General features: G+C 43.6%; 2 protein-coding genes across 3 annotated transcripts in view; both read left to right on the top strand.

Moving 5' to 3' along the window:
• The first annotated feature begins 402 nt into the window (after positions 1-402).
• Positions 403-15,107, top strand: part of METTL24 (methyltransferase like 24) — a 117,404-nt gene continuing 102,699 nt past the window's right edge. Inside the window, exon 1 of one of the 2 annotated variants that reach the window (XM_033234875.1) lies at positions 403-846. In XM_033234875.1, the coding sequence (XP_033090766.1) occupies positions 529-846 (318 nt within the window). In that variant the 5' untranslated portion in view covers positions 403-528. The remainder of the gene's footprint in view (positions 847-15,107) is intronic. The other variant, XM_033234876.1, reaches the window with a different exon arrangement.
• On the top strand, positions 4,511-5,045 carry LOC117097203 (60S ribosomal protein L32-like). Its single transcript, XM_033234878.1, has one exon. The coding sequence runs from the start codon at positions 4,574-4,576 to the stop codon at positions 4,979-4,981; it is 408 nt and encodes a 135-aa protein (XP_033090769.1). The 5' UTR covers positions 4,511-4,573; the 3' UTR covers positions 4,982-5,045.

Below are 15,107 nucleotides of genomic sequence, written 5' to 3'. Positions count from 1 at the left end.
AATCCCTTCTTTCTTGAGAGAGAGAGAGAAGTTGTAAACCCGGGCTTAAGTGCTATTTATTTTTATATTGTGCTTAATGGTGCAAACTGCTTGACTGTTCCTTGTATGCTCACCTACCCTCCTCCTGTGTTTCTCCAACAACACTAATATCAGAAAATGAAGCTATGGCCCGGGATCCCGTTAGGAATGCGCTTTTTCTGGCCCTGTATCTTTCAGCTCCGTCAGGCTTTGGAGGCCAGGGCGGAGGGCACCTCTTGAGGGACCCTGCACAACCGGGCCCTGGCACCTCCGGAGGGACGGAGAGGGCGTCCTGTTACCGCGATCGGCCCACCATCCTTCCAGCGGCGGGGCGCGCTCGGCAGGGCAGGATAAGGTTACGCCGAGGCTTCCTCGGTCGGGAGGGAGGGAGGCGGGTCTGAGCCCGCGCCCCGGCCCGCGGAGGAGTTCCCACAGTTGGCCGCTCTGGCCTGCGGGGCTACATCCCTGCTGCCGGCCAGGCGCGGCCCGCGGGACCCCAAGGGTAGCGCCATGGCCCGGGAGAGGCCTCCCGGGAGGGGCTGCGGCGCCCTGCGCCGGTGTCTACTCGGGGCCGCGCTGTTGCTCGGCCTGCGGTTGTGCGCGGAGCTGCGGCGCGCCGGTCCCGGGTCCCCAGTCCGCAGCGCCCTGCCGGGCCTGGCCTGGCGGCCACCTGGGCCGCACCTGCAGCCTGCGCCGGGCTCGACGCGTGGCGCCAGCAGGAGGCAGGTGACCTACGTGCGCAGCGGGCGCCGGGCGCCGCCGGGGGGCGGCGGGAGCGGGACGCCGGAGCCTGGCTGCTGTGCCCGGCGCGGGCGCCCCCGCCGGAAGGTCAGTTGCAAAGCCGTCGGTCTTGGGCCTGGGACCAGAATCCCCCTCCCGACCCCACTACGGAGCCCGGCGCTCGGGTCTCGCAGGTCGCCCCGCGGGGACCTCCGGAGGCTTCCGCTTCTTCCCCCTGTGCTCTCTTAGGCGGCTCCACAGGTCGCATCCTTCACTGCCCAATAGACTGAAGTGCGGCCGAGCGGGGTTCATTCACTATTCAGCCAGTACTTGTTGGGCGTCGCCGTGGCCGGGCGCCCTTCTGGGCTCCGCGCATCCGGCGAAGAAGGACGGAGCCCTGTTCTTACGGAGGGTACATTTTAGTAGGGGAGAGTTTGCGTGATAGGCAGGGAAAGGGAAAGGAAGGCGTTGCGGCTGCCATTCGTGTGCTGTGCTGCTCCCAGCCTTCCGCTCGAGGCCTGGACAGAGCTGGGTGGGTATCGCCGTGAATGGCCTGTCCACGCCACTGCCGTCATCTCACTGAAGATCCACCAGCTGGCCGAATTTCCCCGGAGTCCCATTCCAGGCGTTGGCTGGGGTCTTGGAGGCTGGCGCCCGGTGAGAAGCCGAGCACCCAGCCCCACTTAATGAGAAGTTAATTGGATCCTCGAGGACCCAAGTAATAACCTGGGTTTGTCTTATAATTCTCGACCGTGTTGTGCTTCCTACCTCATTAACTTATTGGCTCACACCTAATTGATTAGTCCAGTTTTAGCCTCTGATTGTTAAGGTTTTGGGTTCATCTCCTTTTTGGAGCTCGGTAATTTGCATCGTACATGGAAATGACAAGAACCACAGGTATGAGCTCTCCTCATCCTTTTACTCATCAACTCCTGCTTCCAGCCTCAACCACGTTCTCAAAAGCAGCTACTTTCCGTTGCCCGGCTATTCGTCGTATCTTTTAGACATCTCCCCCACCTCCACCCTGCTTCCCGCCACCAGTCCTGGAGGGGAGGGAACAACTCTTCCTTTGCCTCGCTTCTGTCTTCGGCTGCCCAGTGCTAGCCTACTTTTCAGCACCACAGCCCAGCACTGCTGCCGCGCGCGGCTTCCCTTCCTCGCTTCCTTTGGACCTCGCCCTCCGTCTTTCTACACCACTGCTGTTCATTGCTGGGCCATCAGTGCTAACTTCCTGGATAAACTGAAATACCTTTTTCTATCTCGCAAACCTCACCTCCTATGTAAAGTCTTCATTAGCTCTTCCAGAAGAAAGCAGCCACTTCCTCTCCAAGTTCCTAACTCACTGTCCGTGACACCATGTTAAACATTCAGCACAGTTTTGCCAAGGGCTTACCAGGTAGGCGTGAGGTGCTGGAGGCACAAAACGAGTTCAGATTCTGGTGTAGGAGGCTCTTAGCATAGGCATCCGGTGATTTCCAAGCCTATAATTGAGCCTTCAGCTCTGCCTGGGGAGTCAGGAAAGGCTGCTCAAGGCGGCGGACATTTGACCTACAATGTGATGTTTCTTTCTTTCTTTCTTGTTTTTTTTTTTGAGCCGGAGTCTTGCTCTGTCGCCCAGGCTGGAGTACAGTGGCTTGTCTTGGCTCACTGCAACCTCTACCTCCCGGGTTCAAACGATTCTTCTGACTCAGCCTACCCGGTAGCTGAGATTACAGGCATGCACCACCACGCTGGCTAATTTTTGTATTTTTGGTAGAGATAGGATTTCACCATGTTGGCCAGGCTGGTATCGAACTCCTAACCTCAAGTGACCCACCCGCCTCAACCCCCCAAAGTGTTGGGATTACAGGCGTGAGCCATGAGCCTAGCCAACAGTGTGATGTTTCTTAAGAGTGGGACTTCTTTTATTCCCCTGTGGATGTCCTCAAATGTCCCATCCTTGACACCCTCAACCCCGCCCTGCAGTTTTCCTTTTAGATTCACTCAGCATCTGTTGTTTCTGCTGTCACCTGTCAAAGAATTACTCTTAACTCTTTGTCTCTACCTCAGACAACAATACTGATGGCTGGAGCCTGTCCTACAAAGGACAGGTTTGGAATGCGTAGACTCAGTGGGGCTCTGGAGGAGAGGTTCACACCCATCCTCACTAGGAGCTTGGAGGCTGCGCCAGTGATTCAGGCTGGAGATGGGGGTGGCTTGCTGTGGTAGGTGTGGAGGTGGTGAGAAGTGGTTGGTTTCTGGATGTGTTTGGAAGGTGGATGAGGAGGAGCAGTTATTTCTCTCTTGTTTGTTTTGTTTGGGGGATAGATGGAAGGCAGGAATTAGGTTTTAGGCACGTTAAGTTTAAGATACCCTTCAGGCATGCACATGAAAATGTCAAATAGGCAGCCGGACGTGTAAGTCCAGAGCTTGGAAGAAATGTCCAGGATGAAGGTGGTGATTTGAGAGTCATCCAAGTACAAGTGGCACTAAAACTGAGAGATTGTATGTGGTCATCTAGGAAGTGAGTGTGGCTAACAAAGAGAAGCAATCCGAGCCTGTGGCCTGGGGCTCAGTTTTATTAAAATTAAATTAGGGAAAAAAGTAAAGGAAATGTTTAGCTTTGTGCCTGGCATGTTTAGCTCTCAATAATGGTAGCTTTGCTTTCTATAGTCTGCCCCAGCTTTTTAGCCTCAGCCAGTCTCCAAATGTCTTTCACTGTAACCTACAAAGGTGGCTTATGCTGACTCCTCTACCTGCAAGGCCCCATCCCCCTTTCTTATGACTCCTGACCTTTTCATCCTTGGACATTCCTCAAGTCAAGGTTCATAGCCCAGAAACCTTCCCATAGCAACCCTACTTCATGCTGACCCCTCCCCCACTTGGAATGACAACAGAAAGAGTCTGATTTGTGCATTGCTTTGTACAAGTTGAGTCCTGATAATCCATTTTGGATGGAATGTTTTGTCTCCACAGTTGTTCTTGATGGGAAGGATTGCATTTCCCATAGTGATCCCTAGTAAATGTTTACTCCTGAGACCCCAATATGTGAAAGTATAAGAATCTTACTATTTCAGCCTATTCAGTAACTATAAATGTCTTTGGTTAAAAATTTATAAGAAATAAATGAGCCTTTTGCTATTTCTAAAATATTAAGTTTTTAGCATTCTAAGGTAAAAATTTTCTTAGATTTCCTTCTCCCTAGCTATTATTTTCAGGATATACATCTAACCTCCCCAAATCCCTAGATAGTGATGATCTTGAATTTGTTTTATTCTCCCATTATTTCACAGTTGAATTAAAATATTCCTTAAAACTATAGAAAGGTCAGTTATCTAATCCATCCTCCCACTTCTGGGAACAGAGCTCAATAACCCCATATCTCTCTAGGGACAAATCTTGTTTCTTTTCAGCCTCACTGTCACTACATCAAGACAGCAGTGTAATATAAGCTGAATGTACCATTAAGTAATTGAAATAAAATTAGAAAGCTATTTGTTAGACTCCTTGGATCATAGTGTATTTAGATTTTCTTTGTTGAGAATACAGATCAACAACACTCTTAGGTTCTTGGTTACTTTGCCCTAGGCACCTCCCAGATTGATAAAGGAGAAAAAGTTCCATTCTATTTTGAGGACAACTTTCTGGGTAGATGAAAACCTGCATGAAATAATTGGGTTGCCAAGTATTTCTTGTTACTCTGCTTCCATACCAGGTGTTAGAGGCACCAAAATTCTGCCACTTTAATCATAGCTTATGCTCCTCTTAAAGAAAACAATCAACTATAAAAAAGAGTAGCCCTTCTCTCTTCCTCGGCGCTGCCTACGGAGGTGGCAGCCATCTCCTCCTCGGCATCATGGCCGCCCTCAGACCCCTTGTGAAGCCCAAGATCGTCAAAAAAAGAACCAAGAAGTTCATCCCGCACCAGTCAGACCGATATGTCAAAATTAAGCGTAACTGGCGGAAACCCAGAGGCATTGACAACAGGGTTCGTAGAAGATTCAAGGGCCAGATCTTGATGCCCAACACTGGTTATGGGAGCAACAAAAAAACAAAGCACATGGTGCCCAGTGGCTTCCGGAAGTTCCTGGTCCACAATGTCAAGGAGCTGGAAGTGCTGCTGATGTGCAACAAATCTTACTGTGCCGAGATTGCTCACAATGTTTCCTCCAAGAACCGCAAAGCCATCGTGGAAAGAGCTGCCCAGCTGGCCATCAGAGTCACCAACCCCAATGCCAGGCTGCGCAGTGAAGAAAATGAGTAGACAGCTGGTGTGCACGTTTTCTGTTTAAATAAATGTAAAAACTGCAAAAAAAAAAAAAAAAAAAGAGTAGTGAAGTGTAGTCCTAATATAATTCTTTCTTCCCTCATCCCCTTCTTCACAGAGCCATGCAAGAACTAGCTCTAAATATTTTCAGTTCTTTTGACATCAGGGGTTCTAATCTTCAAGCTTTGCGAAATGAGAGCCGATGACAGATGATGGATAAATACTGCCCTTTCTGATTATGCGCACCCTGGAACCTATATATTCTTGTGTATTACAGATTCTTCAAGCATTCTGTCGGGACTCTTCGTCTCCAAATTTCGCGTACTATGCATACATAAAAATATCACTGTGATTCTTTCATCTTCTCTCTGTTTTCTATCTGCATGTGTTTCTGTTTGGGTTTTTTTTCTTTCTTAAATGAAACAGACCTTTATTATGATTATGATTATGGATAAAGTTCTTTTTGAAGGGATTTATAGAGGACTAGATATGGTTTCCATGATTTATGCTTTTTAATGCAGCTCTTGGGTGGATGTTTTATCTCTTATAGGTTGGCAATCTAACTAAAAAACAGATGCAACATACAGGGCTCATTTGCAAAGGAGAGACACTCACTCAGTGGCCAAGCTTCCCGAAAAAATTTCATCTCTCTTATCGGATGTATTTTACTTGACATTTAATATGTTGGATAGAAAAGTGACTTCTGAGTCACAGAGCTCCAGAACCCAGCAATGTGCTGGCTTGGTTCGTTAGTTACAGATCTTTTGGAACCATGTGTGTGTGTGTGGGGGGGGGGGGGGGGGGGGTGGGGGGGGGGAGGTGGGGAAGAAGAACTGTTTCCCCCTCTCCTGAAAAACCATATGGCAAAATTTGGTTTTTCTTTCTCACTTCTTGTCATCCTCTTAGTTTTCTAATTCTGTGATTGTCATCAAGAAGAAAGAGGAAAAATGGCATAGGATGCCCCCTGATATATCCAACTGCCTTAGGAGTCCTTACGCTTTACAAAATACTTGAAGGTAGATTTGAATTGCTTGTGAAACATGGCCCAGCAGTAGTTTCCAGCTCTTTAGGTTTTTGTCTGTGTACCTACACTTCTGTTCTTCAGGGAGCAACATTAATCAGTCCTCTCACACTGTCCTTAGGAGGCAAAGCATTTTCATTTTAAACAAAGTCATTGAGGGTAATTGAATAAGCTCCAGCAATATGTGGGTGTGAAATAGCAGCAGCTTAGTTGCACAAAGAAAAGCAGGTTTTTATTACAACTTTGATGTGTCGTGGATGAAGAATAGAGGCCTGCACTTTTTCCAAACCCCGTACTTCCTCAGAGAGCATTCTGTGGGCAAAGGAACTGCTAATGGAGGCTTGATTGTTTTTCAACCACTGGTGCTGGAGATTTTAGCTTTTTGTGTGTAATTTGTCCCAGTCCATTTTCTCCAAGGAAAAGAATGTCTTGTCAGTTTTCTCAAATAGAATTGAATTTCCTTTTTAGTCTGTGAAGAGAATCAGGTCAAGTAGTTAAACCAAAGACTGTCAAGGCTAGGCATTTGAGTTTTTCCATCTGTGCTGTAATACCTTTGGAGTCCTTGTGTTTCTAAGGAGTTTGGCATGCTTTGTTCTGTGGTTCATAGAAAGTAACATGAGCCTGTTTCACTTACCATAAGACACACACTGAGGGAGGAATCTACCAGCATTGATAAGCTTCTTTTAAAAACACCACTTGGGTCCACTAGATACCTCACGTTAGCTCCATTAATGTCTTATGTTCTGATAAAAAAAAAAAAAAAAGATAGGAAAATTTGCTGTGCAAGAAGCATTTTTATCCTGTTCGAGTAATTGAATGAAAATTGAATTTTAAGAGCCTTATAATCTAGACCCATATGTAATATAAACCAATAGCAAGCTGGGTTGCTAGTTGACTGTTCAGGAGGTAAATTTGGCTCATGAATTTTATTTGAACCACACAGTGTTTTAAGTATTTTGAACATAAATATATTTATATGGGGCTTATAGTGAGTCTGGTGAGGTCCAGCTCACCATTCTCTCCATTTACCTCACCTGTCTGATCTCTGAAGGCATTTGAAGTTACAACTATAAGCCAGAGGTTGTTAAAATTAGCAATTATTTTCCTAAAAAGTGACAATCAAGGCTAAGGTTGCTAAGCTCAGTGACAGGGTGGCACATGACTACTAGGTTCCGAAAAGCCAAAGGTCCTTTTAAATTGCTGCCGTTAAGGAAGATGAGTTACCTAAGGCTGGAGCTGGATATTGGGGAGGGTAAGATCATAGGGAAATAGACTTAGTTAATCTAACATTCTTTTGGTTACAAACAGGAACTGGGCTCTAGCCTAACTTGAACAAAAAAGGAAGGAAAAAAGAATTAAAGAATAAACAACTATATGTGCCTATAATAATTAACAATTAAATTTTTTAGAATGAAATTTATTGGGAAACCTTGGGATTTCTCACTGAATTGGAGGAAGAGTTAATGACTGCCATGTGGAAGAGAGAAGGAAAAGGGCTGCTATGGAAATCCCAGCTTTCTGAATCCTTTGATCTTCTCCCTCAAGTGCTATTGCAATACAGCTCACCTCACTGGACTCCAGGGCTTAGTCTCTTTGATATTCACCCTGGATCAGCTGGCTCAGGCCACTTGACCTAAACAAAGGCCAAGGGCCCCTGCCCTGTCCTGAAAGCCATTCTTAGTGAAAAGAGAAACGTTAAGTTACCCTAAGAAGTCCTTGGCATGCCTTTAGTATTCAGTATGATTTTTATGCAGTTTTTCTCTTAGGTTTTTGTTTTTCTCATGTTTTATTCTAGTATTTCAACCAGCCCTTGGACTTGAGCACCTAGAAACAGAGTATAGGGTAGTTTTGGTTTTACTAATCCTAGACCCTAACATCAATGTGTGTGTGTGTGAATATATGTCTATACCTATTTAACTAGCTCTATCTTTCTTTAAACATTAACTATTTCTGTCTACATATAGTCTTATAGATAGCCTTATTTCCAAGTAGCATTGGCAACAAGTTGGCACCTTGGGTATACTACTGACATTTTTAATTCATTGAATATATGCCCACATGATCAATGTATATGTAATATTTTTTAAAGTAAAAAGTTATTTGTGAAGATGTTTATTAATTTTTTGCTTTTTTTTTTTTTTTTTTTTTTTTTTAGAAACAGGGTCTTGTTCTGTTGCCCAGACTGGAGTGCAGTGGCACAATCATGGCTCACTGCAGCCCCGACCTCCCAACTCAGGCCTCCCAAGTAACTGGAACTACAGCACTGTCGCCCAGGCTGGAGTACAGTGGTGCAATCTCGGCTCACTGCAACCTCTGCCTCCTGGGTTCAAGCAATTCTCCTGCCTCAGCCTCCCAAATAGCTGGGATTACAGGCGCCCACCACCACACCCAGCTAATTTTTTGTATTTTTAGTAGAGATGGGGTTTCACTCTGTTGGCCAGGCTGGTCTCAAACTCCTGACCTTTTGATCTGCCTGCCTCAGCCTTTCAAAGTGCTGGGATTACAGGCATGAGCCACTGTGCCTGGCCTAATTTTTTATTTTATTTTATTTTGTAGAGACAGGGTCTCACTATGTTGCCCAGGCTGGCCTTGAACTCCTGGGCTCAAGTGATCCTGCCACCTTGGCCTCCCAAAGTTTTGGGATTACAGATGTGAGCCACCACACCTGACCCCCATTTTGAGGACTTTTAGTAGAGAACCTAAGTATCAGTATTTAGCCATGATCCCAATTAGGGTTCTCAAACCAAAGTCTCATATTCTTTGATTTTTTTTTTTTTTTCTGTCATGCATAGTTACCTCGCAGGAAAAAAAAAATATGAAAATTTCTTCAGGGCATCTGAATATTCACAGCCCCCCTTGCAATGGGCTAGCCTGGGATTCTTTAATGCATGATTATTTCTGTATCAGTTAGGGCTCTCTGGGTTGCAAGTGACAGACCCAACTGAAAGTAGTACAAACAGGGATTGATTGAAACCCTACTGGAGAGAAAAAGAAGAGCTGCAGGCACCAGGAAGGCCCTGGAAGTTGATTATGACTAAAATGAGCACTGAAGACCTTAGTTACCCATTAGGCACTACCACAGATATAGTGAGTATTTACTATTCTTTTTGGACACACCTTTGTTTTTGCACCCCAACTGCATTCATGTGATCTAGGCTTCACTATTTAGATACACCTGCATGAGAGTTTGGATTGTACCCTACAGATGCAAAGCAGGTGCATGAGGGCCACAGAGTAGCTCAGTGGCCGAGATTCTAGCAGAGGCCTCCAGAGCTCAGGGTGGTGTCCATGCCCAGCAGTGAGGCTATGTCATCTATACTGGCATGTCTGGAGATGGTGTTTCTGTTGAGATTCTGTAAACTAATAAATCTTTAATCAATCCTTTTCTGCTTAACTAGCCAGAGTACTTTCTATTGTTTACAACTCAGAACCTTGGCAGACCAATAAATTGGAGCTGGCAGTTTGGAAGGTTACAACTGTAACTTTTCCTTTTCAATTTTGCTTGGGTCTATTTAATACAGATTTTGGAACACGGTGATCACTTGGGGGCCCAAGTGAACTATGGGCGGAAGGACCTTTCCCTGACAAGATAATAACATTTTATTTCAGATACTAAATTACACGAATCTGTTAACTTATTACTAGATCAACTCAATTTAATCAACACCAAGCCCTTTTTCATGGCACCGTGTGCCTGAGGCATTGGGTGAGAGGGGCCAGTTTATGCTGTGGTCACAAACAATGCTCCGGGCTCATGCTAGCAGAGGTTTATTTCTGCCTTTGCCAGATATCTGTTGCGGGTGGGGGGCGCTGCTTTGTGCTGTCACTGCATCTCTCTGGACCCCAGGCTAGCAGTGCAGCTGCCATCTGGAACATTGCTGGTCACCTTGGCAGAGGGTGAATGCTCTGGAGGATCTTTGCATGGCATTGTTAAAAGCTCTAGCCTGGAAGCAACACACGTTACATCTGCTCACAATCCAGTGCTCAGAGCCAGTTGCTCAGTCCCACCCAATGCTAGAGGGACCATCCTGCTGTGTGCCATAGTCAGAGAGTTGGAGATGGGTGGCAAGCAATGCCAATGGTCACCACAGTATAGTAACCCTTCAATCATCCGTGTCTAAATGGACATCATCTAGGTCATGTTTCACGTTCGCTGTTTGGGATGGCTCACTGAATCTGCATATTTGACAGTACTGAATACAGCACGGGAGCCTCTTTTCAGGGGACCGAGATCTAAAATGAAGCAGATACCTGAATTTAGCAGAACAGTGAAATAAAACAAGACTCCATTTACATCTTACAAACAGTGCTGTGGTGCATCCTGCAGTTTGTTAAATGCAATGATTCTTGTTGACATTGTTTATGTTCGATTCTTTGCAAAGAACAGGGGTGGAATGATGGTCTGCTGGTCTTCTTCTCTAGAGGGGTGGAATAAAGCAAATTATTTGAATAAATAAAGCCTTGAGTGTAAATGGGCCAAAAGCCTCTGATGAGATGAATCCAACTCCATGTCAGTCCGTCTTCATGGCCATCACTTACTCATTTGTAGTTGGAGCTGGCTGAATGACTTCCAAACATGTTTTCAGAATCCAGCCCTAAATCAGAGGCAATATTCGTGTTTTACAGCATTTGCTATTGTGCACAATGCAACAGCAAGTCATTTAAGTTTATTTTTCATGTACTTTGACTAGAGCACAATCACTTAAAAATCCCATTTAGCAAAATATGTGCTCATTGAGCTCAGGGTAATTAGGCCATAGAAGGAGGTCTCTTCCTTCAGCAGTTTCAGGAGTAGCACATGGGAGAAGTCAGTGAAAGTAATACATGGGATCTTGGAGTCCTGTTTACATGGTTTTACAAATTTCATGAAAATACTTCAGTCTGGTGCAGCTTCATCTATAAGATGGGCTTATATTTTCATATTTGCAGTCAGCAGTTTAAATTCTGCTCTCCTGCTTACTGAATAGGGACAAGTGGCATATCCTTTCTGAACCTGAGTTTCTTCCTTTGAGCAAACGTTACTAATACTTAACTCACAGGTTGTTGTGAAGATGAAACGAGAGCAGGTAGGTGAAAGCACCTTGCAGGTGTTCACATGGAAAGAGTTCAGTCAATGAATATGGTCTGTGTTCAGCCATGTGTTTCCAGCTGGGGCACTGGCCTGTGAGTACCAAAAACGTGTAGATGTGTGTGCTTGTGGTGGGTAAAGCCCTATATTCATTGCCATTTTTAATATTTCTTTTATTATTCTTGAAACGTAACGCATATATAATATGCTCAGGGATCAGAGGAGTTGGAATTTTTCTTTTTAATCTGAAATAAAAGCTAGCCATAACTAGTACATTTTTGTTAGTGTTTGTATTATAAATGTATTCCCCATATAACTCATTTATTATGAAATTGTTAAGGCTTATTGTTCACATTAGTTTGTGATTTTTTTTCTCTCAAAACTAATTACAAATATCTTTTACAACATGCTGTTCTATGGATTTTGGACCATCGTAGGATTGACAGTATAAATGGGATTCTAGGCTTTTGAAATACCATTTTCCCTCAAAAGAATGTTTACAAATTTCCTATTAACTGGGTTACTTACTACCACTCTGTTACCTCTTTAGTTCAAGGGAGGACAGTTGGAGTAATTGTGGGTTAAAGAGCTAATTGCTAAATTGTTTTTCTGGTCTTGTCTTCCACATTTTAGTCAATTAAGTGCATATTATTATACTTTATATGCATTTTAAAGATAAATTCAATCAACACAGTAAACAAAGTCTAAGTATCCGTGCTGCTCATGGTTTTATGCAGAATATAATTCCTTCAAAGCAGCTTATAATTTAAGAGTGAGGTAGAAGGGGCCTACTGTACTAGGAGAGTTGCATATATTCTCTCATTTAATTCTCAAAACAAAACTGTGAGGTAGGAATTGTTCTCATTTTGCAGACAGGGCAGTCAGGGCTCAACACTTTAATAAATTTGGGCAAGACACAGCTATAAGGGATGAAATGAAGGTTTAAACTAAAAATCCCTGCTTTTTTCTATATTTGCCTGCTGAGAAGGGAGCTAACAACCAATTCTCATATACAGTGAATTCTTTACCAGATAAAAATTAAAATCTTGTAAACAAGAGGCACCACAAAGTTAACAGACAAGGGATAGTCTGGGAGAGGATATCTGTAATATATAGCACCAATAAAAGATCAATATCCAAAATTTTAAAAGAATGCCAACAAAGTGAAAAAGAAAACTGAACAGAAAAATAAACGAGAAATCAGTCAGGGATTAATAGAAGAGGAAACCTGAAAGTCAAAAAATATATATATTTACATATAATGCTGATTAATAAGAAGGGAAAGAAAATCAAAACACAGTGAGATTCTATTTCACCTCCATCATACTGGAAAAAACACAAACGTCTGATTGAAAAAAAAGGATTGATGGCCATATGCGCTGGCTCGTGCCTGTAATCCCAGCACTTTGGGAGGCTAAGGCGGGTGGATCAGTTGAGGTCAGGAGTTCGAGACCAGCCTGACCAACACGGTGAAACTCTGTCTCTACCAAATACACAAAAATTAGCTGGGTGTGATGGCACATGCCTGTAATCCCAGCTACTTGGGAGGCTGAGGCAGGAGAATAGCTTGAACCCAGGAGGCGGAGGTTGCAGTGAGTCAAAATCGTGCCATTGCACTCCAACCTGGGTGACAGAGTGAGACTCCATCTCAAAAAAAAAAAAAAAAAAAAAAAAGGATTGAGAATAATGTAGGGACAAAGGAACTGGTTATTTCACTGCATCATCCAAAGTAGCTTCCTATCCCTACTCCTCCAATATAGTCTCTCATTTTCTCCATAGCACGACCACTCTCTGACAGGTTTTTCTTGCTTTAACATTTGTTTGCAGTCTCATCCCCCAGGAAGGCAGGGAGCTCATCTGTCTTACTCACCACAATATCCCCAGTGACTATGACAGTTCTGGCACATAGTAGGTTCTCAGGAAATACTGGCTGAAAGAATGGTTGTTTCTATCACTGGGGGACTAGACCGATGGGTTCGAGGAACAGCTGGATCTTTCAAGCCCTACTTCAAAGTCCATTTGAGGTGTCTAATTTCTGAATCAGGGTATTGCATTACAGACTCTCTACATAGATAACCCAGCATTCACTTTGCTTCAGATAACAGGGGCTGCAGAATAGAAGTTGAGAACCGTATGTAGCTTATGTACCGGCCCATAAGCTAAGAATGGTTTCTGCAGATGCACATTTGTAATCGGTTTGATGTTAGGATAAACTAAGTTTGTTTTTTGTTTTGTTTGTTTTTATTTCAGGTTCAGGGTACATGTGCAGGTTTGTTACGTAGGTAAACTTGTCTCATGGGGGCTTGTGGTACAGATTATTTCATCACCCAGGTACTAAGCCTGGTACTGAATAGTTATTTTTTCTGCTCCTCTCCCTCCTCCCACCCTCCACCCTCAAGTAGGTCCCAGTCAGTGTCTATTGTTCTCTTCTTTGTGTCTATGAGTTCTCATCATTAGTTCCCATTTACAAGTGAGAGTATGCAGTATTTGGTTTTCTGTTCCTGTATTAGTTTGCTATGGGTAATGGCCTCCAGCTCCATCCATGTTCCTGCAAAAGATATGATCTTGTTCTGTTTTATGGCTGTATAATAGTCCATGGTGTATAGGTACCACATTTTCTTTATCCAGTCTGTCACTGATGGGCATTTAGGTTGATTCCATGTCTTTGCTATTGTGAATAGGGCTGCAATGAACATTCATGTGCATGTGTCTTTATGGTAGAGTGATTTATATTCCTCTGGGTACATACCCAATAATGGTTTTGCTGGGTCGAATGGTAGTTCAGCTTTTAGCTCTTTGAGGAATCGCCACACTGCTTTGCACAATGGTTGAACTAATTTACACTCCCACCAACCGTGTATAAATGTTCTCTTTTCTCCACAATCTTGCTAGCATCTGTTACTTTTTGACTTTTTAATAATAGCCTTCTTACTGGTGTGAGATGGTATCTCATTATGTTTTTGATTTACATTTCTTTACTGATCTGTAATATCGAGCTTTTTTTTTCCATATACTTGCTGGCTGCGTGTAAATCTTCTTTAGAGAAGTGTCTGTTCATGACCTTTGCCCACTTTTTAATAGGGCTGTTTTTTTCTTATAAACGTAAGTTCTTTATAGATGCTGGGTATTAGACCTATGTCAGATGCATAGTTTGCAGACATTTTCTCCCATTCTCTACAAGTTGTTTGCTAACTCTGTTGATGGTTTCCTTTACTATGCAGAAACTCTTAAGTTTAACTAGATCCCATTTGTCAATTTTTGCTTTTGTTGTGTTTGCTTTTGGTGTCTTTGTCATGAAGTCTTTGCTCTTTCCTGTGTTCAGGACAGTATTGCCTAGGCTGTCTTCCAGGGTTTTTATAGTTATAGGATTTACATTTAAGGCTTTAATCCATCTTTAGTTGATTTTTGTATATGGTATAAGGAAGAGGCCTAGTTTCAGTCTTCTGTGTATGGCTAGCCAGTTGTGCCGGCACCGTTTGTTGAATAGGGAGTCCTTTCCCCATTGCTTGGGAAACACTAATTTGGGGTATGTACATTCCAGGTATATACCCCAGTGGAAAAAAATGCTATCAATAAATTTCATTCTTCTCATTAACAGATCTGTATTACTAAAAATTGTGCACAATTATTATTTTTTGAATTTCATCCATAAAAGTTGTAGAAATTTCTCTTTTTATATAAGTACCTATTTATTAATAATATTCTTGATTTTGCTTCTTGGCTCACAAAGTTTAAAGTATTTACTGTGTGGTTTTTTTCAGAAAATTTTTGTCAACCCCTGCTACAGAAGTGGCCTCAAGGCCCTTTAGCTGTGACTGTTGCAGGAGGATGGGTGAGAAAAACTTCAGTGGACCCAGTCATGTCCAGGAGACTCTCGTGCTAGAGTTTTTTCATCTGCAGCTTGAGAACAGTCCTTGACTTCCACAGGGCACTGAGAATGTTTTGGGACTTTATGACCATTCCTAGGAATGGCACCTCAAAGTCTTGAAGGTCATGAGTCCATTGTCATGCAGTGAACATTAAAGTGGTAAATC

This window comes from Trachypithecus francoisi, unplaced genomic scaffold, assembly GCF_009764315.1.
Source record: "Trachypithecus francoisi isolate TF-2019V2 unplaced genomic scaffold, Tfra_2.0 Lachesis_group15, whole genome shotgun sequence".
NCBI classification, from domain to species: Eukaryota; Metazoa; Chordata; class Mammalia; order Primates; family Cercopithecidae; genus Trachypithecus; species Trachypithecus francoisi.
This window is presented reverse-complemented; position numbering and strand designations above follow the sequence as displayed.

Bases quoted from the DNA above. Each gene is read 5' to 3' on its own strand.
- LOC117097203 (XM_033234878.1), top strand. From the start codon at position 4,574: ATGGCCGCCCTCAGACCCCTTGTGAAGCCCAAGATCGTCAAAAAAAGA.